Genomic DNA, 23,249 nt, shown 5'->3' on the forward strand with positions numbered 1-23,249 from the left:
TTTCCTATAAGGTGTCCAGAACTGTACTCTAGTTGTGAGCCAACCTCCTGCACTTCTATTTGGAAACAAGTATCCCATATGTTTTCTTAAATACCTTATTTACCTGCCATGCTTCCGTCAAAGATTGTGGATAGGCACACCAAGGAACCTTTGAAATTTAGTTCTTTCTGAAGAACTGAAAGCAACATGGTCATTCTAAAAGATGAGACACTCAACAAACAATCCAGGTCTTTTCAATATATAATTTCAGATCAATTGCATCACATTGCAAACTTTTGTTATAAATTCTGTATCTTACGATCTTATACTCCACAACCACCTGAAGGAGCAGCATTCTGAAAGCTAGTTTTTCCAAATAAACCTGTTGGACTATAACCAGGTGTTGAGTTTTTTTTAAAATAAAACTTTGTACACCCCAGTCCACACCTCCAAATCATGACTTCTAGGATCCTAGCATTCATTGTGTAATCCCTTTCTCTGTTAGCCCTCCCCAAACATTTTACCTCACACTGACACTTTTAGGTTGAGTTTCATTTGCCACTGCTTTGTCCACCTGACATTCTGCAGGTTACAGCAATCCTCCTCACTATTTACAACCCTACCAACTTTTGTCATCCATAAAACTTCTCAGAAGTACGCCTCCCACAGCTAAGTCCAAATCATTAATGTAGACTACAAACAGTTCAGGCCCCAGCACAAAGCCCTGCACAGCCATCCTGAAAACAGACTTCCATTCACAAAAACATCACACTGTTTCCTGCCTTTCAGCCAGGATCCTATTGGCTCTTACATTCTTGATTAACCTATAATGAGGGACCTCCACAAAAAGTCTTGCATTTAATATAGTCTACACGGACGCCAGCATTACTCACAACTATAGTCTTGGTTACCACCTCAAAGAATATGACCGAATTTGTCAAACACTACCTTCCCTTAATTTGCATCTCTCCAAGTACAGATATATTCTGTCCCTCAGAATTCTAATGATTGTCCAATCATTGATGTTAGATGGGCAGGCCTGAAATTTCCTGGTCTATCCCTTCCTTCTGCGACAATGGGACAATGTTAGCAGTTCTCAGTCTTGTAGAGGTCAAGCTCCTCAATGGTCAGGCAGGCTTTGATATCTCCTCTCATGCCTCTGTCAACAGCCTGAGATCACCTTGGCCTGGTCCAATTCAATACTTCTCATCTGGTTTTTGGGTAGTTAATCATCTCAGTCCCAGAATATCAATGATAGAAATTCCTCAGGGTAGTGTTCTGGGTTCACTTATCTTTCACTCTCTCATCAATTCCTTCTCTCCAAAGTCAGAAGTGAGGATATTCACAATTGACTGCACAAGCGTTCAGCACTTACTTGGCTAATGAAGCTGACAAGACACTGGTCACTGACCATCCTCAAGAGACAGTTTAATAATTGCTCCTTCTGCAACAGCATGCCTACTCTCAACATCATTGGACATTACCATCAACTACACATAAATACTGTGGCTACAAGAGCAGATCAGAGGCTTGGAATTCTGTGACAGCTTGCTTCCTGTTTCCCTTCTGCTTATGCACCATAAGTCAACAGTGTGATAGAATACACACTTGAGTTGCCTGGATGGGTGCAGCACCAACATCACTAGAAGCTTGACACCACAAAGCAGTATACTTAACTGATGCCCTATTTACCCTCTTCTACATTCACCCCCTTCATTACCACTGCACAGTTGTAGCAGTGTGTACCATCGACAAATTGTACTGCAATAACTCATCAAGGCTTCTCGAACAGCAACTTCCAAACCTGCAAACTCAACTATAAGGAAGTACAAGGGCAGCAGATACTTGGATATACCACCAGCTGCATGTTCCCTCCAAGCCATACACCACCCTAACTTCTTGCCATACTGCTATTTCTCATGGAACCCCATCCCTAACAGCACACAGTTTACTTAAACCAAATGGATTGCAGCAATTCAAAAATCAACTCGCCATCACTTTCTCCAGGCAATAAATCCAGGCTTAGTTCGTGCCAACCATATCGGATGAATGAGAGAAAAAAAAATGACCAATGTCTTCCTAGTCTTCGAGTTCTTGCTGTCACAATTATGCCTTATTTTTATTTATAAATGCTAATATGATCAGTGCAGTTTTAAAATTTATTAATTTTCTAAATTACAGATGCACAGCTATGAACAAATTTCTCTCATTCTATATTGTGACTATAGTTAAACTGGAATTTAGCACAATTCATTGATTGCTTTGAATCTCAAAATTAGTCCTTCCTTCATTACAATCTAACACTAGGCTTTTGTCAAATTTTATCAACACTACTCAGGATTTATCTTTTTCTTTATTGATTTCAAATGTGAAAAAACTGCACAATGGGCATTGGTAAAGAAAACTAGAGTTAAACAAGCTACAAGTTGAATAATCAGAACAAAAAATATAGCAATACATATCCTGGTCTAAAATTTAGACACGATTAATATTTTGGCAACAGTGCCTTCACAGAACTGTTAATCTGCCTTATACTCATTGAATTTCTATGCTCACATTCAAAAACTTATTTATTTTCAGTTTTTCTCTTTCACTTTAAATCTTGTGATGTTTAAAGGGATTGGAAAAATTCAAACAGATCACTTATTGTTCAGAACTTAATTGATTAAAAAAACTCAAACCTCCCTTGTGCTTGTGTTGCTGCTGATGAGGCTAAAAAGCTAAGTTTCCACAAAAGGTGAGTAGTTTATCATTTAAAGCAGTTATTTGCCACTTTCATTAATCATTAAACATCAATCACACAAAAATGCCTTGAAATTAACATTCAGCACTTTGAGACACCGAACATTTATTTACCCTTGGTAGATGGTATTAAAGGGGTATGGACAGTAATGAAGTCACATTGTGGCCACAGATGTTCCAGAGCCAGGAATTGTACTCCAAACGTAGCTGCTACTTCAGCAGGAATTATTGGATCGTAGCCTATGGTCTGAAATAATAATCAAAGTGGTTTGATTTAACTCAATTTCAACTTATCGCAGAATTGAAATTCATGTGGGTTCAGTAGAGATCAGGAAGCTAAATGTCTCTGAATGAAGAGATGATTCCATTCACTATATGGTATTTGCATGGCAGACAACATTGAAGGCTGTATGACCAAGATAGGACAGAAGACGAGGGGACAATGATGGGGGTCAGACCCAAGTAGAGTGAAGTACTGACAAAGTCAGCATGAAGGCCAGCATGGTGGCTCAGTGGTTAGCACTGTTGCCTCACAGCAACAGGGAGCCAGGTTCAATTCCAGCCTTGGGTGACTGTGTCACAGCACTAGATTACAGTTCAACAGGTTTAATTGGAACACTAGCTTTTGGAGCACCACTCCATCAGGTGGCTATGGAGGACACAATTGTAAGATACAGAATTTATAGCAAAAGTTTACAGTGTGATGTAAATGAAATTATACAATGAAAAATACCTTGATTGCTTGTTAAGTGACCGTTAGAATGACCATGATAGTTTCACTTCTTTCATGTGAAAATCACAAAACCTTTTTTTAAAAAGTTACATTCTCAAGTTAACTAACAATTGGTGTCAGCTAAATAAGATGGTAAGATGTTGAAAGTGTTAGCCCCCTGTGTTTCCTGTCTGTGCCAAAATGTTTAGACTAATTCTAATCTAAAAAGTGAGTTAACAGAGTCTTACATGGATTCATACAGTTTTTGAGCAAAGTACAATACAACTCTGCAAGTACATATTCACCCCACAAACATATGTGTGTGTGTGTGTGTGTGTGTGTCTTTCTTTGTCTGGGGTGGGGTCAGGACAGGCAGCAGTGAAAAGTGGCCGAGCACAGGCTTACAGCTAAGTTCCATACCCATAGGGAGGGCCTCAACCGGGACCCTGGGTTCATGTCACACTACAGGTGACCATCATTGCACTATACACACAGATACTCCTACACACACTCCCACACTTACACCACTTGTCAGTGAGTGAGTGAGTGAGAAAAACAGAGAGGAGAGAGAGGGAGAGAGAGAGTTACATCACACTGCATTTCAGTTACATCACACTGTAAACCTTTGCTATAAATTCTGTGTCTTATAATTGTGTACTCCATAACCACCTGAAGGAGCGGCACACCGAAAACTAGTGCTTCCAATTAAAGCTGTTGGACTATAACCTGGTGTTGTGATTTTTAAACTTTGTACACCCCAGTCCAACACCAGCATCTCCAAAATCATGGAGTTTGCACATTCTCCCCATCTGCATGGGTTTTCTCCAGGTGCTCTGGTTTCCTCTCACAATCCAAATATGTGCACGTTAGCTGAATTGGCCATGCTAAATTACCCAGTGTTCATGAATGTGTAGTCAGGGATTAATATAGGGTAGGGGAACAGATTTTGGGTGGGTTACTCTTCAGGGGGTTGGTGTGGATTTGTTTGGCCGAATGGCCTACTTCCACACTGTAGGGATTGTAATTCTAAGAAACGAGCCAAGAATAGTTATGTGGTGTGAAGAACAAGAACTGAGAAGATTGGCTTCATGCAGGAGCTTAGCTTATTAAAGCCCCAATATAGCAAAACAAGAGACAGCAAGTGTGCGCGTGTGTGGCAAGCAGCACACAGGACAATCATGAGCTATTCTCACTGGAACTATATGAAGAATCAGCTTCACAAACTTCCTATGCATAAATTCTTGGCAAGCTAATAGCTCCAAATGTGACTCTGATATGCAAAAATATGAAGAAAGCACAGTCTGGTTATCTGCTACTTACAGTAGAAATGCAAAAATGTTTCACAGAAAACTGGAGAGGAGGGGAGAGGAAGGGAGAGGGAAAAGCAAGGAGAAAAGACAGAAAGGAAAGTGGGAGAAAAAGGAAAAATGGAAAAATGAAGTGTCCCAAAACACTGGGAGTAAGCAAGGCAAAATTCAAAGAAATTGATAGAATGGGGGAGGCAGTTAAACGTGCACTTGCATAGTGTACTTCATAATCACAGGACACCTCAAGATGTTTTTACAGCTGGCGATGTACTTTTGAAATGCAATCACTGATGCACTGAAAATACCAAGCCATTTTATACACACCAAGGTTCCACAAACAACAATGTGATAATAACAACTAAATTAACTGCTTTAATGATGCTAGTTTAGGAATACATTTGGCGTGGGTCAATGGGGTGAACTGCCCTGTTCAGCTTCAAGATCATGCCAGGGAATGTTTTGTATTTCCTTGAAGCTTCAGTTTAACAAACCACAGCACCTCTGACAGTGCTGCACTCAGTATTGCTCTGGGATGACAGCATGGATTAAAATGACAACTGTCTGACCCTTGAGAGGAGAGCACTAACAATTGAACATGACTAACTACTAGATGCAGTTTTCTATTTTCCACCTAATTTCTCTATACCAGGAACTGAAATGGTCTCCAGCACTTTGAAATGCCCATAGGTTGTGGAAGGCACTATCTTTATAGACGCCAGTTTTCTGTGTCTTTTATTAGTTTCTGAATACTGAATTATTGAGTTTGTACTTCGTGGTACAATTAGAACTTCTTTTGTTTGCAAGTTTAACTACTGGGAATCTGTATCAACAGCAAAAGTTAGGGATTTTCAATATAAATTAATGACATGATATCACTTTTGGAGAACCTTCATTGAGAACAATATTCCTTCAAAATAATAGAATAATTGATTTTATATCAATTCTATATTTTATCACAACCCAGATTAAAAGCATTACAAATGCCCATTATTAGTGTTTCAATGGTAGTATTGTTCATATTGTACAAAGACCAACAATGGCATTTTAGGAATCAGTAAAATTCCAGCTGCATTGTGGATGATAACATAACCTTCCAAAACCTGCATTCATAAAATTTGTACATGCAGAAGTTCTGATACTAGTCTATTCAAACTGTATATACATTTAATGATCTCCTTATAAATTCAATTTGGTCTCATCTTGGAGGAAATCTGAGGATTTATGGTAAGATAATGCTTCTGTTACAGCTCAGGGTTCAACTCTATTCTAAAAGCCACACACCTCAAGTTATGCCTTTTTCCAGACATCTTGCAAACATTTCAGAAGCTTATTCCAATGCAATGAGCAAAGGATATACATAACAGGCAGTATGTGGCTCAGTGGTTAGCACTGCTGCATCATTAAAGCAGTTAATTTAGTTGTTATATCACATTGTTGTTTGTGGAACCTTGGTGTGTATAAAATGGCTTGGTATTTTCTGCAGTGCATCAGTGATTGCATTTCAAAAGTACATCACCAGCTGTAAAAACATCTTGAGGTGTCCTAAGATTATGAAGTACACTATGCAAGTGCACATTTAACTGCCTCCCCCATTCTAACAATCTCTTCGAATTTTGCCTTGCTTACTCCCAGATTCCAACCTCAGGCAACTGTCTGTGTGGAGTTTGCACACTCTCCCAGTGTTGCGTGGGTTTCCTCCCACAGTCCAAAGATGTGCAGGTCAGGTGAATTGGCCATGCTAAATTGCCCATAGTGTTAGGTGCATTAGTCAGAAGGAAATGTGTTTGGGTGGATTATTCTTTGGAAGGTCAGTGTGGACTTGTTGGGTCAAAGGGCCTGTTTCCACACTGTAGGGAATCCAATTTCAAACAATGGAAGCTAATAGCTCTTGTCCATAAGACCATAAGACCATAAGACATAGGAGTGGAAGGAAGGCCATTCAGCCCATCGAGTCCACTCTGCCATTCAATCATGGCTGATGGGCATTTCAACTTCACTTACCCGCATTCTCCCCATAGCTCTTAATTCCTTGAGACATCAAGAATCTATCAATCTCTGCCTTGAAGACATTTAGCGTCCCGGCCTCCACTGCACTCTGCGGCAATGAATTCCACAGGCCCACCACACTCTGGCTGAAGAAATGTCTCCGCATTTCTGTTCTGAATTGACCCCCTCTAATTCTAAGGCTGTGTCCACGGGTCCTAGTTTCCTCGCCTAATGGAAACAATTTCCTAGCGTCCACCCTTTCCAAGCCATGTATTATCTTGTAAGTTTCTATTAAATCTCCCCTTAATCTTTTAAACTCTAATGAATACAGTCCCAGGATCCTCAGCCGTTCCTCGTATGTTAGACCAACCATTCCAGGGATCATCCATGTGAATCTCCGCTGGACATGTTCCAGTGCCAGTATGTCCTTCCTGAGGTGTGGGGACCAAAACTGGACGCAGTACTCCAAATGGGGCCTAACCGGAGCTTTATAAAATGTCTCAGTGGCACAATGGTGCTTTTATATTCCAACCCTCTTGAGATAAGTGACAACATTGCATTCGCTTTCTTAATCACGGACTCAACCTGCATGTTTACCTTTAGAGAATCCTTGACTAGCACTCCCAGATCCCTTTGTACTTTGGCTTTATGAATTTTCTCACCATTTAGAGAGTAGTCTATGCTTTTATTCTTTTTTCCAAAGTGCAAAACCTCACATTTGCTCACGTTGAATTCCATCAGCCATTTCCTGGACCACTCTCCCAAACTGTCTAGATCCTTCTGCAGCCTCCCCACTTCCTCAGTACTACCTGCCTGTCCACCTAACTTCGTATCATCGGCAACTTCGCTAGAATGCCCCCAGTCCCTTCATCCAGATCATTAATATATAATATGAACAGCTGCGGCCCCAACACTGAACCCTGCGGGACACCGCTTGTCACCGGCTGCCATTCCGAAAAAGAACCTTTTATCCCAACTCTCTGTCTTCTGTCAGACAGCCAATCCTCAATCCATACCAGTAGCTCACCTCGAACACCATGGGCCGTCACCTTGCTCAGCAGCCTCCCATGTGGCACCTTAACAAAGGCCTTTTGGAAGTCTAGATAGACCACATCCACTGGGTTTCCCTGGTCTAACCTACTTGTCACCTCTTCAAAGAATTCCAACAGGTTTGTCAGGCACGACCTCCCCTTACTAAATCTATGTTGACTTGTTCTAATCAGACTCTGCTTTTCCAAGAATTTAGAAACCTCATCCTTCATGATGGATTCTAGAATTTTACCAACAACCAAGGTTAGGCTAATTGGCCTATAATTCTCCATCTGTCCTGTCAGTACAGGCAAATCAGACCATTAAATTTTCACATGAACAGGACATTGATTTTTTGTTAATTTAATCCAGTGAGGCTACAGCATGACTGAAAGTGAATATTTTCATTTTCAAAGCAGGAATTAAAATGGAATTACAATGGCTTACTAGAAATCAGTCTAATGGATAGCAATGTTTGATATTCTCTTATGACATTAAGCTGTTTTTTTTAAAATGAGCAATTTAATGTTTAATATTCTCTTACTTCATAAGAAGGTGTAAGCATGTAAAATGATTAATTAGATCATTGGAAATTGTCCCATTGGACAGATACATCATGAGTTCATGTAAAGAAGGTTATGCTTAACTAACTTACTGGAATTCTGAGAGGACATTATGATTACAGTGGACAACAGAGACTCAGTAGAAGTGATATATCTAGATTTGAAAAGGCCTCTGCCAAGGTGCCACAAAGAAAGGGTGCTGCAGAAGATAAAGATGCAAGCCATTACAAGTAGTGTATTAGCATAGAGAGAGGATTGGTTAACTAACAGGAAGCAAAGACTGAAATAAATGAGTGTTTTTCTGGTTGGCAATGAGTGACTTGTGGTTTGCCTCATGAATCCATGTTGGTACCACAATTGTTTACAATTTACAGAGATGATGTGGAATTAGGGACCATGTGTAATATGGCAAAGTTTGCAGAGGACACTAAGATGAGTGATACAGCAATGTGTGCAGAGTCAGTTTGCAGAGGGATATGATAATTTAAGTGGTTGGGCAAAGGTCTGGCAGATGGAGTACAATGTTGATAAATGTGAAGTCGTCCAATTTGATAGGAATAACAATAAAAAGGATTAGTATCGGTATGGGTCCAGGTCGATGTGCTTATTGATTGAATCTGTGGATGAGTGCCATGCCTCTAGGAATTCCCTGGCTGTTCTCTGTTTGGCTTGCCCTATAATTGTAGTGTTGTCCCAGTCGAACTCATGTTGCTTGTCATCTGCGTGTGTGGCTACTAAGGATGTCGTTTCGTGGCTAGTTGGTGTTCATGGATGCGGATCGTTAGCTGTCTTCCTGTTTGTCCTATGTAGTGTTTTGTGCAGTCCTTGCATGGGATTTTGTACACTATGTTGGTTTTGCACATGCTGGGTATTGGGTCCTTTGTCCTGGTGAGTTGTTGCCTGAGAATGGCTGTTGGTTTGTGTGCTGTTATGAGTCCTGGTGGTCGCAGTAGTCTGGCTGTCAGTTCGGATATGCTCCTGATATATGGTAGTGTGGCCAGTCCTTTGGGTTGCGGCATGTCCTCGTTCCGTTGTCTTTCCCTGAGGCATCTGTTGATGAAATTGCATGGGTATCCGTTTTTGGCGAATACATTGTATAGGTGTTCTTCTTCCTCTTTTTGCAGTTCTGGTGTGCTGCAGTGTGTTGTGGCCCTTTTGAATAGTGTCTTGATGCAACTTCTTTTGTGTGTGTTGGGTGGTTGCTTTCATAGTTGAGGACTTGGTCTGTGTGTGGCTTTCCTGTATTCCTTTGTCCTGAATTCTTTGGACCCAATATACCGGCCACTGCAGCGGACAGCAGGAACTGACAACCAAAAGCAGCAGAGACAAACCACTACAAATGCCGGAGGAAACATCACAGAAGCACTTCACAGGAGGCTTCCAAGCACTGAGGATGTCACCTAGACAGGGGGCGAAACGTTTGCAACACAAATTCCCAGCTCGGCTAACAGAACCACATCAAAAGAAAGCAAATTATATTACAGCTGTATAGGGTGCTGGTGAGGCCACACCTGGAGTACTGCATGTAGTTTTAGTGCCCTTACTTGAGAAATGATGTACTGGCCTCAGAGGAGATTCCCTCAGTTGATTCCAGAGTTGAGAAGGTTGGCCTATGAGGACAGGCTGAGTAGAATGGGATCATATTCATTGGAATTTAGAAGAATGGGGGAGGGACTCGTATAGAAACAAAATTATGAGGGGAACAGATAATATATGATCAGGGAGGAGGTTTCCACTGGCGGAAGAAACAGAACAAGAGGGCATATCCTCAAAATTAGCAAGAGCAGATTTAGGACTGAATTGAGGAACTTCTTTGCCCAAAGGGTTGTGAATCTGTGGAAGTCCCTGCCTCATAAAGTTGGTAAGGCTTCCCCAATGACTGTTTTTAAAGCTTTGATAGATAATTCCTTTATTGTTCAAAAAAATTAAGGGTTATGGAGAGAGGCAGATAAGTGCAGCTGAGGCACAGAAAGATCTTATTAAATGGCAGAGCAGGCTCAAAGGGCCAGATGGCCTATTTCTGCTCCTTGTTCTTATGTTCTTATTACAATTTGACTATGTACATTTCCATCACAAAACCTTTGACCACGATGTATCTTGAGGCACAAGAAAACAAATAATTTCATAGCAAATATTTTTGCATGTTTTGTTTTTATCTGTTTATGAATATAAATACTTAGGCTAGTGCCTTCTCATACAGTGGCATTACCTTCATTCCAAATGATTGCATTCTGATTGCTACTTCTTTGCCAATTCTTCCAAGTCCCACAATTCCAAGGACTTTCCCATACAACTCCATGCCCATGAACTGTAAATACAATACCAAGTGAATGCAATTGAGTTGCAAACTTTAAAAACAACAGAAACTTCAAATACAATTCCTGTTTTTATTTCTCACATGTTCTATTATTTTTTCCAAAGTAAATGACTCATACAGATACTTCGCAGCAGCCATCCATGGGAATCTCTACATGTAGAGTCACAGCGTGCTATCAGATTGTGGAATACAGGGGATATCACAGCTGAGCCATTTTTTAAAACCGACTTCAACAACATGCACACATTTCAACAAGGTTACTGAATGGTCTGATTTTATTCTAACCTCCAGCTCAAACCACTGTCGCAATGTGTAATATACAAGGTTGAGTACTACAGACTTAGAACTTTCTAACCCATATTACACAAAATCAAAATGAGCTTGTAGACCACTCATCTTTTCACTATAAACCTTCACCCAGTGCAGATAATAAAAAGGATGGCAACTCTGACTGAATGTAATCTTGGTAACTTCATCACCTGAACCCTGATTTCTAATTGTCCCACCACTGCAACCATGGGGTGCCCAGTATGTCCATTCCTGCAGTGAATTACCTTTTCATATCAGGCTGTGGGTATTTGATTATCTTTGACCTTCAAAAGGTTGATACAATATGACGGGTGAGATGAGTAACCAATATCTTTTGTCCACGTTAGGGAGTCCAAAACAGTTTTAAGATGAGGAGAAAGGTTCAAAAGGGACCAGAGGAGCAATTTTTCATCCAGGTGATCTGCATATGGAACAAACTGCCAGAGGAAGTGGTCACGGGCAAGCACAATTACAACATTTAAGAGAGGTTTAGTCAGGTACATGGATTGAAAAGGTTTAGAGGGTTATGGACCAAACACAGGCAATGGGACTAGTTCAGTTTAGGAAACCTGTTTGCATGGAGGAGTTGGGCTGCAGGGTCTGTTTCAGTGCTATGTGATTCTATAAATGCCAACTACAGACTATTTTCACATTGCCAATAGTTTTACAACTAATAGACAAGTGCTAACAGAACATGAAAAGTTATTTTCAACCCCCATATGATTTTTCTCCCAGTTTACTCAAACAGTACCTCAAATGAATCATTAATCCATGAAGACTCAAGGCTAACCATAAAAGAGCAGAATTAGGCCATTAGGCTTTTTGATTCTGCTCTGCCATTTGATCATGGCTGATATTTCTCAATTCCATTCTCCTGCTTTCTCTTCCATGATCCCCTTACCAGTTAGGAATCTATCTCGGTTATAAATACACTTAATGACTTCTCCTCCACAGCCCTCTGCAGCAATGAGTTCCACAGATTAACCACCCTCTGGCTGAAGTTCCTCCATGTCTCACTTCTAAGAGGTCGTGCTTTCACTCAGACTGTACCCTTGTGTCCTAGTTTCTCCTACAGATGGAGAGATCTTCTCCCCGACCCCCAGTATTCTGCAAGTTTCAACCCACCTGAAAAGGTTTGTAACCCCAAGGATTTATGGGCTGAGGAACTAATGCTCTTGTGAAAGATAATAATCCCTATCTGGGCTGTTATTTTCCCATCACTTCAAACAACTCCTTTTTATCTATGCTGGGTGCTGCTTCTAGCAAACCTTTCTGCACTCTTTATTGAATTAATGTTGATCTCCCAACTTGACAGTAATGGAGGAATAGGATGGGTCATGAAGTTACAGCTTGTGGTGAAATACAATTCTGTGGATGTTGAATGCCCATATTGTCCTGCTGATGCTCAACTGAGTTGCCAGATCTTTTCCAATCTGTTCCATTTAGCATGATGGTCATGTCACACAACACAATGGAGAGCTGTGTCTCAAAATTCATTGAGCAGTGGTCACTTCCACTGATGCTATTGTGAGCAGATAGATCTGCAGAAAGATGAGAATAAGGGAAGGTTAAGTTTCTGCTCTCATTGGTGTTCTCACTCCCTGCTACAGACCTAGCAGCTGTTGACCTTTAAAGACTCAGCCAACATTGCCAGTAGTAATCGCTATAAAGTATTGTTGGTGATGGAACAGAGTTCGCACCAGAGTACATATGTTCCTGCCAAACCCAGTGCCTCTCCCGAGTGGTATTCAACATAGAAGAGAAAATGATCAGCTAAAGGGAGCATAAGTGGTAATCCACAGCAGGTTTACTTGCCCAAGAGATTTCATGGAATCCGGAGAACTTTCAGGGCAAATCTCTTCCAACCATATATCACCATGCCATCACCTCTGATAGTCTGTTCTGTCAGTAGGTCATATTCAGGGATGGTGATGGTAATTTCTGGGACATTGTAAGGCATGACAATGCCTACACTAGAGTCTAGATTAGAGTGGTGCTGGAAAAGCACAGGAGGTCGGGCAGCATCTGAGGAGCAGGTAAAAAAAAAGACTTTTTGGGCAAAAGCACTTAATCAGGAATAGACACATCAGGAATGACTACACTAGGTTGTGGCACAAGCTTCCAGATGCTGGGTAGGAGACAGGCTGTTTTATCACTGTTGCTAGTGCCTAGGGTGTTGCTGGGAGTCTGTCCAGTTTTGTTACTTTCTTCAGGCTTTGATACAATTGAGTCATCAATACGCTCACAGTTAAGAGTCAACTATATTGCTAGGAGTCTATAGTCACATGCAGTCCAGACTAGGATGACAGAATTATTTCCCTCAAAGTACATTAGTGAAGTATATGTTTTTTTTAAATAAACAAACAAACTAACAGTGGTTAAATCACCATTAGACTAGTGTTTAATTCCAAATTTTACAGCACTCAAAATTTCAGCGTCTGCCATGGTGGAATTTGAATCCATGACTCCAGCACAATAGCCAAGGTTCTGCATTACTGAATATCACTTACCATTGTCTCTCCTATAAAAAAGGTGGGGGAGGGGGGATTTTTTGAAATCAATGCAAATTTTCTATTCCACCAAAGAATTTCTTCTAAGAAGGAAAAAAAATAAATAGAATGGAATAGTAATTCATTGTCACTTGCACCCAGAGGTAGTGGTACCAGTCATCATGATCTCTTGGGACTTGTTTGGTTGGGACCTGTTATTCAGGACAAATTAAATTCATCTATCATGCCTGTATTCAGCTACCTTCTGGTGAAACAAGTGAGTTATAATCTCTCATCTTTGCTTTCAAGTCCCTCCATTGTCTCATACTTTTCTCCGGCCCTAGAATCTCCAAGATGGCTGTGCTCCCCCAATTCTGACATCTTAAACATCCCGGATTTTAATGTTTCTGCTATTGGTGGCCATATTCTCCATTTCATAAGCACACAGTTCTAGAATTCCCTCCTTAAATGCCCCTGGCTTCTAGCCGTCTTTTATACTTTAAGACACTCCATTATTACTTTCTCACGTAGGAAAAAAAGAACCAATGTCTTTGACTATGATTTATGATCATTTGATCTAAAATTGTTGAGATATGGTGACAAATCTTATTTTGTAATGCACCTGTGAAGCTCCCAGGAATATTTTATGTTGCTTTTGCTTTACATTTGACAAACGTTTACTTGATTCCCTTGTCTGTATCTGAATCAGCCATAACACACTCACCTTCTTTCTCTCCCAGTTTCCAGCTCTCATGGAAGCAACTCCCTGTGGAATTTGCCTACAATAATAAAGTAAATAGTAATTCATTTCATCATAGCTGAAAATAGAATACAGCACTTTTACTGAAATCAAACTGTGGTTAGATCAATATATTACAGTAGAATTAGATCCGAATACAAGGATACTACTTTTGAAAACAGGGTTATAAACAAGACAAATTAGTTTAGATTCTCTACAGTGTGGAAACAAGCCCTTCAGCCTAACAGGTCCACACCAACCCTCTGAACAGTAACCTGCACAGATGCATTTCCCTCTGACTAATGCACCTAGCACTATGGGCAATTTTGTATAACCAATTCACCTGACCTGCACATCTTTGGATTGTGGGAGGAAACCCATACAGACATGGGGAGAATATGCAAACTCCACACAGACAGTTGCCAGAGGCTAGAATCAAACCCAGATCCCTGGTGCTGTGAGGCAGCAGTGCTAACCACTGAGCCACCATGCCACCCAGATCATGCTGTACAAAAGTGACAGACATTAAATCAACTCATCTACAAAGCCTGCATGCATGTTGCTGTGGAATCTCCTGAGCAAGTCAAAGGATGGAAAATCCTAAATTTAAGAGAAAAATTCTAGGTAATTTCTCTCTCAGCACCCCAAGCAACCAAACAAATCCTAAGAGATCATGGTGACTGGTACCACTACCATTGTCAACAAATATAACTTCTAGAATTTATGATTATATCTCCCCCTCAAGAATGTGGAGTGTTCTCCACACAAGTTGCATAATGTCAGAGTCAAACAGCACAGAAATATACCTTACAGTCCTACCAGTCCATGATGGGATGTTACAGGTTGTACAGAACATTGAGGCTATTCTGCAATACTGTGTCCAGTTCTGGTCTCCCTGTTATAGGGATATTATTATTAAATTGGAGTGGGGTCAGAAAGGATTTCAGGATGTTGCCAAGAATGGAGGAGTGATGGAGAGGCTGGGAACTTTTTCCCCCAGAGCACTGAGCGTTTAGACATTTATAAAATAATAAAGGGGCATAAACTGAAGAGCAAGTGTCTCTTCCTTAGGGTGGGGGACTTCAACATCAAGGGCTATATATTTAAGCTGAGAGGAGAAAAATTTTAAATACCATTAGGGGCAACATTTTATTTGTTTTTTTTAAAAAGTGTCGATCATGCATAGAGTGAAGTGGTGGATGCAGATAAAGTTAGTATTTAAAAGATAATTAAATAAAGACATGAATGAGAAACATTTGGTGGATCTGGGCCAAGAATAGGCAGGTGGGGTTTGTTTAGTTTGGGATTATGGTTGGCATGGACTGCTTGAATCAAATGGTCTGTTTTCATGCTGTTCTCATCAGAATAATGCAGTAAATCCATACTCAACACATACTGGCAACTTATTCTAGAGCTTCAGCACTCAAAATAATTACTTTCTCACATAGGAAAAAAAAGGAACAAAGAACAATACAGCACAGGAACAGGCTCTTTGGCCTTCCAAGCCTGCGCTGCCAAGTGATAGAAGCTTACAGTCAGAAAGACACATATTTCTACAAAAATGAACTTTCTGGGAGGCCTTAATATTTTGTATCGATTAGGACAGCTCATCAGTAAATTTCAGTGCATTCAAGAGTTTTCTAAACCAGTGTGTTCCAGAACCAAGTAGTGAGCTAGGTTTAATAAGTCAAATTTTGTTGATAATCTAACTGTGGAAAAATGTAACAGTTATAATATATTCCGATTCATTATTGGGTATGAAAAGGAGAAGTATGGTGTGGCTCCCAAGTTTCCAGATTTTGGCAAGATTAACGTTTAATAGGACAAGACACTGCCAATTACAGCACAGCAGTGGCAGGTGTTCAAAAGAGTTTAGCTTAATACAGGTCCATTAAAAATCCATGTAGGATGTTCACTTACTCAAACGTCAATCATGCTTGACATGACTAGCAAGAGATAAAACTAAACAGCAAACAAAAAGTAGTGTGAAAAATTATATTTTTGTCAGTTCTCAGTGTCTATATTAGGAACAAAGGAAGACAAAGTATGCTAAATTCAAAAGTAACTAGATAGTGAAACTTAAAGAGAATATCAAAGTTAACACAGGTTTGTCCAATAATATTAGAAGGAAGAGGACAATCAAGTGTAACAGAGACCTCAAAAACTGATAAAAGCAATCTTGCAAAACAAAAATAAAGAAATGCCAAACTTGAACAATTACAGTGTCTCAATCTTCACAAGGGGAAGAGTACATAACTGACATTACGAGGAAACTAATTAGCCAAGAACATTGAGTGTAGAATCATTCCTGATGAAGGGCTTGTGCCCAAAACGTCGAATTTCCTGTTCCTTGGATGCTGCCTGACCTGCTGTGCTTTAAGCAGCAACACATTTTCAGCTCTGTTCTCCAGCATCTGCAGACCTCACTTTTTACTGTAGAATCAAGGTGGCTAAATTGAGCTAGTATACAGATGAGTTATAATCTCATTAAGTCACAAAACAGACTGGAGGCTCAATAAGTTAGCCTATTGAAAATTGATGCTAAAATACAAACTACAAGTTAATTTTAACCTCTGAATATGTGTGGATGATCACCAATTCATATGTATCAGATTCTAGCACTTCTTCTTGGAACAATTCTCATTACGGTCAAAGAAGAATACTCTCTTGTAGCACATCAATTATTGCACCCAGTAAATATTGCTAACACATCTGTGGAATAATACTTGACAAACTGAGAACTCAACTGTTACTGTCAAACAATTAGGTCTTATTGTCATCTATTCCTCTCCCCAACTATAAGAGAGAAGTTGGACCGTTCAGAGGACAGGGCAGAAAATGACAATGACCATAATCACATCCTATTCTAAACATTACCAATAGAACAGTCTTTACAAATCTTGGTCAAATCCAAATAATCATCTATTAAAAGCACATGGAACTCCAGAATCAATAATCTGAACTAAATCTAGACAAAATGACAGCAGTACCATTAGACGTGATTTTTAAATTCTTGTGAAATTAGCACATGGAGGGGGGGTTGCAATTATCTAGACAGATTGTCAAACTTGTCAGTTATCTTGCAAAAACAAAACATTAAACCTAATAGGCATTAGAGATCAAAACAAAAAATGAGATTTGTGCACCCTAGTAAATATACTAAGTTTTTATTCCAATACAATGTTACATTAAGACATTGAGCTCAGAGATAACCCAGTGATAGATCTTTCATCACCAGACAGAATTTGTTGAAGCTTCACATCTTGCATTCATCAAGATAACTGCAAGAATGTCAAACCACAATTTATACCACAGGAGAAATTAAAGGAATGTTTGGGTGGGAAATTAACTCTGATTGTTCCTCTCTCCATGGCTATGCCTCAGCCAGAGAACTATAGATTCCCAAGCTTCCAAGCAGTTCACTGATACCAAGTTTTATGTCCCATTGATTGGCTGATCGAAACAAGCAACATGTGCCTATTATGTGCCCATACTAAAACTTATAAGAAGATTATCACTTTTATACATGATTTGGTGATTGAGAAACACTTGAACAATTCTGGGTGTGCTAACAGCTACACTAAACCAATTTCAAATAATTACTCAAACTGATAATTGGCTCAATAATATTTACTAAAAGCAAAGACTCAAAAACTTTGGGAGCTATGAGGATCTGCAAACAAAAGAAATATACTCAAGCCTTGTGCTTTTATGGATTACCCACAAAAATGGGCAGCCTATGGGTCCCCACTGTTTTCTCCATTACAACACCTCAACCAGAATCAACTTCCCAAACAACTGCAAATTCCTTTGCTCCTGTGATATAAGCTACCGTCTTTGATTTAATCACTAATGACTTTGCTACAGTTACTATTCCAAATGTATTAAAAGATACAAACATTAAGCCATAAATGTTATAAAAAAGAGATTTGTAATCTTTGGTTTTAGATGCACCTGCAAATGAGGAGGTTTTTTTTGTAACTTAGCAATACCTACGATCAATAATTTAATTAGAAGAATATACAACTGTCCACAAACCTTACCTGGCCAGGCACATGATCATTGCACAAGTCAATTCTGCTGCACTAATAGTGTTTCCATTTGGTGTGCTTTGAAGAAAAAGAAATAAATTGAGTTGCTAATCTTTTAAAGATTGCAAAAGTAGACTTCTGTCTAGGAAAAGAAATGATTAACTGGTTCAAAGATTATAAATTTAAAAAGGTGCAGTTATCTATTTCTACTTCATTTACTTTATTTTAGACTTGAATAATATTGCTCTGTATTGTGATTGGTTCCAAATAATCTTCAACAACTTCTATTTGCTTCAGTTTCAAATACTACAAAAACCAAATTCTGTGACAGAAAGTCATTTCTTGAATTTGATTAGTTGAATCTGAAAAAGTAAAATGCATTTTGAGACACCTGGTCCAGAAATGACAGCTAAGCTGAAACAAAAACACTTTCTATAAATATAAAGATAGATTTGTGTAAGAAGATGGACGTGCATTTGGTGAGTTGCAGTGATTTACAATATTCATAAGGATAACAAATGGAGCTCCAAAATTTCCCCATAAAACTTCCATTAATATATTCTCCTAACAAATTTTCAAAACAAAAAATAGCCTATGTTACAAAGTAAAACTGATATGTATTATGCTTGTAGAAGTTCGAGTGTGAAAATGTATGACAATTCTGCAAAAAGACAATGTAGCCAATGACGACATTGAAAGTAGTAAAATATACAAGTGATTCTTAATATTGTTTTTAGTTGAAATAAAGACATTGGGAGTACACACTATAAACAAATGAATTTTGTATACATTATAGCAAAGCTAGTTATCTTTTAGACTAATGTTATGCAAATCTCACTTTCTCAGTACATTTTAAGTTTTAGACTTGCTCTCATTATTCCTACTTCATCACAATGATTCCATTCCTTGTTGATGTTTCCACATCCACATTATCTATTCCAGTTCCAGCTCTGCCAATTATCTTCAGATTCTTTGCAGCATTTATAACATCAGCAGTAACCTTTGTTCCAGAACGGATAATAAGTCCATCATAGTCCTATGACAATTGAAATTCATTAGAACTTTTATTTGAATTTGCTGTTGTCCTGCAAGTTTACACAACAAAAATTGTAAAGCATAATTATCACACATTTCTATAATATCTTAAGATACATATTTAGAATCATAGAACCTAAAGTGTGGGAGCAAGCCATTCAGTCCATCAAGTTCACACGTCCATCCAAACAACATCTCACACCGACTCACCCCCAACCGTCAACCCACATTTCCTATAGCTAATTCACCTCCCTGGCACATCCCTGCTCAAGATGGGTAATTTAGCTTGGTCAATCCATCTAGCCTGCATATCTTTGGACTGTGGAGGAGAGAGAGCTCCCAGAGGAAACTCACGCAGCCACATTCAATCACAGCCACCCCTGACAAAGAATCAGAATCCCAACAGCACAGCCTATAAAGTTGGCACAGATCCTCCAAACAACATCCCAGCCAGACTCTCATGTTCCCTGTAATCTCACATTTACTACAGCTAATCCACCTAACCTGCACATCTTTGGACTACGGGAGAAAACCAGAATGATCAGCAGAAACCCACATAAACCCAAGGGACAACATTTGCTATCCTCCAGTCTTCTGGCAATATTCCTGTAGACAATGACAAAAAGATGAAAGCCAAAGGCTCTGCAATCTCCTGCCTGGCTTCCCAGAGAATAAATCCCATTTGGACCAGCAAATTTCAAAATTCTGGAAAGTATGAAAATAGATCACACCTCCTCCATGTGAACCTCAATCCCGTCTAGTCTAGTAGCCTGTATCTCTATTCTCCTCAACAACACTGTCTTTTTCCAGTGTGAATACTGATGAAAAATATTCGTTTAGCACTCCCCTATCTCCTCTGACTCCACACACAACTTCCCACTACTATCCTGGATTGGCTCTAATCTTTCTTTAGAAATTCTTTTATTCCTGATATACCTATAGAAAGTTTTAGGGACTTCCTTGATCCTATATGCCAATGACTTCTCATGTCCCCTCCTGGCTCTTAGTTCTCTCTTTAGATCTTTCCTGGCTAGCTTCTAACTCTCAAGCGCCCTTACTGAGCGTTCCTGTCTTATCCTAACATAAGCCTTCTTCCTCTTGACAAGAGATTCAACTTCTTTAGTAAATAACAACTTCCTCCCAGGTACATACTTATCAAGGACCGGAAATACTATAGTTCAAGGACTTTAGATGGGTCTGTTTTTGTCCAATGTGTGCAGAATGGTTTCCTGTCACAGTATGTGGACAAGCCAACAAGGGGCGAGGCCACATTGGATTTGGTACTGGGTAATGAACCTGGCCACGTGTTTGATTTGGACATAGGTGAGCACTTTGGTGATAATGACCACAATTCCATTGCTAAAGTGAACAGAACCAAAAGGGATAGGTATATACCGCAGGGCAAGAGAGTTATTGATGCGGAAAAGGTAATTATGGTAAGATTAGGCAAGATTTAGAACACAGAATGCTAACCACTGAGCCATCCTATCGGAAGGATGTTGTGAAATTTGAAAGGGTTCAGAAAAGATTTACAAGGAAGTTGCCAGGATTGGAGGGTTTTTGCTATTGGGAGAGGCTGTATAGTTTGGAGCTGTTTTCCCTGGAGTATCAGAAGCAGAGGACTGACCTTATAGAGATTTATAAAATCACGAGATGCATGGGTAAGATAAATACACAAGATCTTTTTCCCTGGTGTAGGAGAGTCCAGAACTAGAGGACATAGGTTTAGGGTGAGAGGGGAAAGATAGAAAAGAGACCGAACAGGCAAATATTTCACTTAGAGGGTGGTGTGTGTATGGAATGAGCTGCCAGAGGAAGTGGAGGCTGGTACAATTGCAACATTTAAGAGGCATTTGGATGGGTATATGAATAGGAAGGGTTTGGAGGGATATGGGCAAGGTGCTGACATGTGGGACTAGATTGGGTTGGGCTACCTGGTCGGCATGGACAAGTTGGACCAAAGAGTCTGTTTCCATGCTGTATATCTCTATGACTATCTGCTCAACCCTTCTGTTCGATCTATCACCTTCTCCCCTCCTTTCATCTACCTATCACACTCCCAGCTACCTTGCCCCCAATCCCATCCCCATCCCCTCATTTCTCTCTGACCCCCTGGGCCTCAAACCTCACTCCTGATGAAGGGCTTATTCCTGAAACATCAATTTTTTCTGCTCCTCAGATGCTGCCTAACCTGCTATGCTTTTCCAGCACCACACACTCCACTATTTATTGCCAGGCTAACCAAATATTACATAATGATTTGGAAAAGAAGGAGGAAAGCAAACAGGTAAAAAAATTGAGACTGACAGGGAGGTGGAGAACTGGTTCTCTGTCTGGAGAAGAGGATACAAAAAAAGTGTAACAGTTTTAAACATAAGCAATTTTCTGGGCATAATTCACTGGTTTGCCTTTTCAAGCCGTAATGCAAACCGAGATAAACAGCATTAGAAGAGTGACAGAATAAAGATCAAAGACTGAAACATGAAATGAAAGCAGGCTAGTTCCTTGCGGGATCCATAGCAAATTATAGAGCATATGGAATTTATATTAGTACTCCATTTTTTTTAAAAAAAGCAAAATGAGAAATGCAGTCTTCAAAGATATAACCTTTGAAACTGCCGGCTGATTTTTGCAATCAGTATCTATACTATATCAATTTGAAGTTTCAAATATGGGCGACAAAAGGTTCATTTTGCTTTGATTTGGATTCATCTGATGAATAATAAGCAAATAAGTTATCGGGTACAGGCTCAAAACCTCCACTGTTCATGTTAAAATCTCGCTGAAGCCATTGAACAATTCGAGGCAATGTTTGGGAGAGGGTCTGAAATTACTTTAGGAAAAATCTTGGCGAATTGTCAATAACGCACATTGTATCGTTAAGGTTCGACAGCAGCCTGAGTTCACCTTGTTCGTTTTGGACGCGGAAACCTCTGAGCGATGTTGCATCAGAAAAGAGGAGGGTGATGGTGGGTCTCCTGGTAATCCAGGAGACGGCGCCGCGCTATGAGATATAGTACATCCACCGTTCACACATAACGGCAAAGCAAAACAAAACGTTTGGGAGCAACTGTTCCAATGATTCAATGGTGCTAGCTACTCCCACAACCGATCTCAAGTCTAACGTATGCATGTCACACCTGGAGAATAAAAGAAATAATATTCTCTCTACTATTATCCTTCGATAAGCTGAGCCCTGTTAAGACCAAATCTATCGTCATCTCCCGCCCCCCCATCAAAATTATACCGTTTGCGCACATCATCACGACTGCAAATACCTGACGTGCTTTCATCATAAAGACTCAAAATATAATTTATTTTAGAATTTTGAATCGTACCTTAATTTCAGCTAGGAGTTCATTCTTGGTCATTGTTTCCCTCTGGACCACTTTGATGCCATTTTCTTCCAGAATCTTCTTGCAGCTGGCATCTACGCGTTCACTGATGAGAAAATTACAGACGGACAAAGCCATCTTTCTTCCTCACTGTTTCCTTTCTTACTTGAAGTTCGCCGGAGCTGAAGTGAGCACGTGCTCACCCTTCTGATTTTCTAAAAGCTGCTTTTTCACCCCACCCTCTGGCAATTGCATCGAAGCCACCTCCCAAAAAAACCGAGCTCGTACACGTAAATCAGCAAGCCTGACTGAATATGTTAATTTTAAAGTCGACATGATGATTATAAACTGCAATCTGTGTTGATTGTAAAACGAGTTGGCAACATTTCGGAATAATTATTCCCTTCGGGATAATGAAAATGAAATATTTCACCGGTTAGCGCCTTTTCATCCCACAAAGTTTTGTGAAACTGGTGCAAAAAAACTAGTATTTTTATGCTTTACTGTTCGAGGAGGACTTATGTTCGTGACGTATTTATACTGCAAGTTTAATAAAGCAGATCCTCTACGCAGTATTACCAAAAGTGTAAATACTAAAAAGCGATTAACCTCATAGGGAGTCTTGTTCTACTTTATTTGAACGTTTGTGCAAGGGTAGGCTGTATTTACACTGCAA

General features: G+C 39.7%; 1 protein-coding gene across 1 annotated transcript in view; it reads right to left on the bottom strand.

The window, feature by feature from the left end:
* The window catches only part of phgdh (phosphoglycerate dehydrogenase), a 55,637-nt gene extending 32,816 nt beyond the window's left edge, over window positions 1–22,821 (bottom strand). The window contains exons 1-6 of the mRNA XM_060827914.1: window positions 22,577–22,821; window positions 19,088–19,239; window positions 18,216–18,281; window positions 14,158–14,212; window positions 10,528–10,626; window positions 2,836–2,968 (exon numbers count right to left, since the gene is read on the bottom strand). Of these exons, the coding sequence (XP_060683897.1) occupies window positions 2,836–2,968; window positions 10,528–10,626; window positions 14,158–14,212; window positions 18,216–18,281; window positions 19,088–19,239; window positions 22,577–22,711 (640 nt within the window). The 5' untranslated portion in view covers window positions 22,712–22,821. The remainder of the gene's footprint in view (window positions 1–2,835; window positions 2,969–10,527; window positions 10,627–14,157; window positions 14,213–18,215; window positions 18,282–19,087; window positions 19,240–22,576) is intronic.
* Window positions 22,822–23,249: the final 428 nt, after the last annotated feature.

This window comes from Hemiscyllium ocellatum, chromosome 7 (assembly GCF_020745735.1).
Source record: "Hemiscyllium ocellatum isolate sHemOce1 chromosome 7, sHemOce1.pat.X.cur, whole genome shotgun sequence".
In the NCBI taxonomy this organism is placed as follows: domain Eukaryota; kingdom Metazoa; phylum Chordata; class Chondrichthyes; order Orectolobiformes; family Hemiscylliidae; genus Hemiscyllium; species Hemiscyllium ocellatum.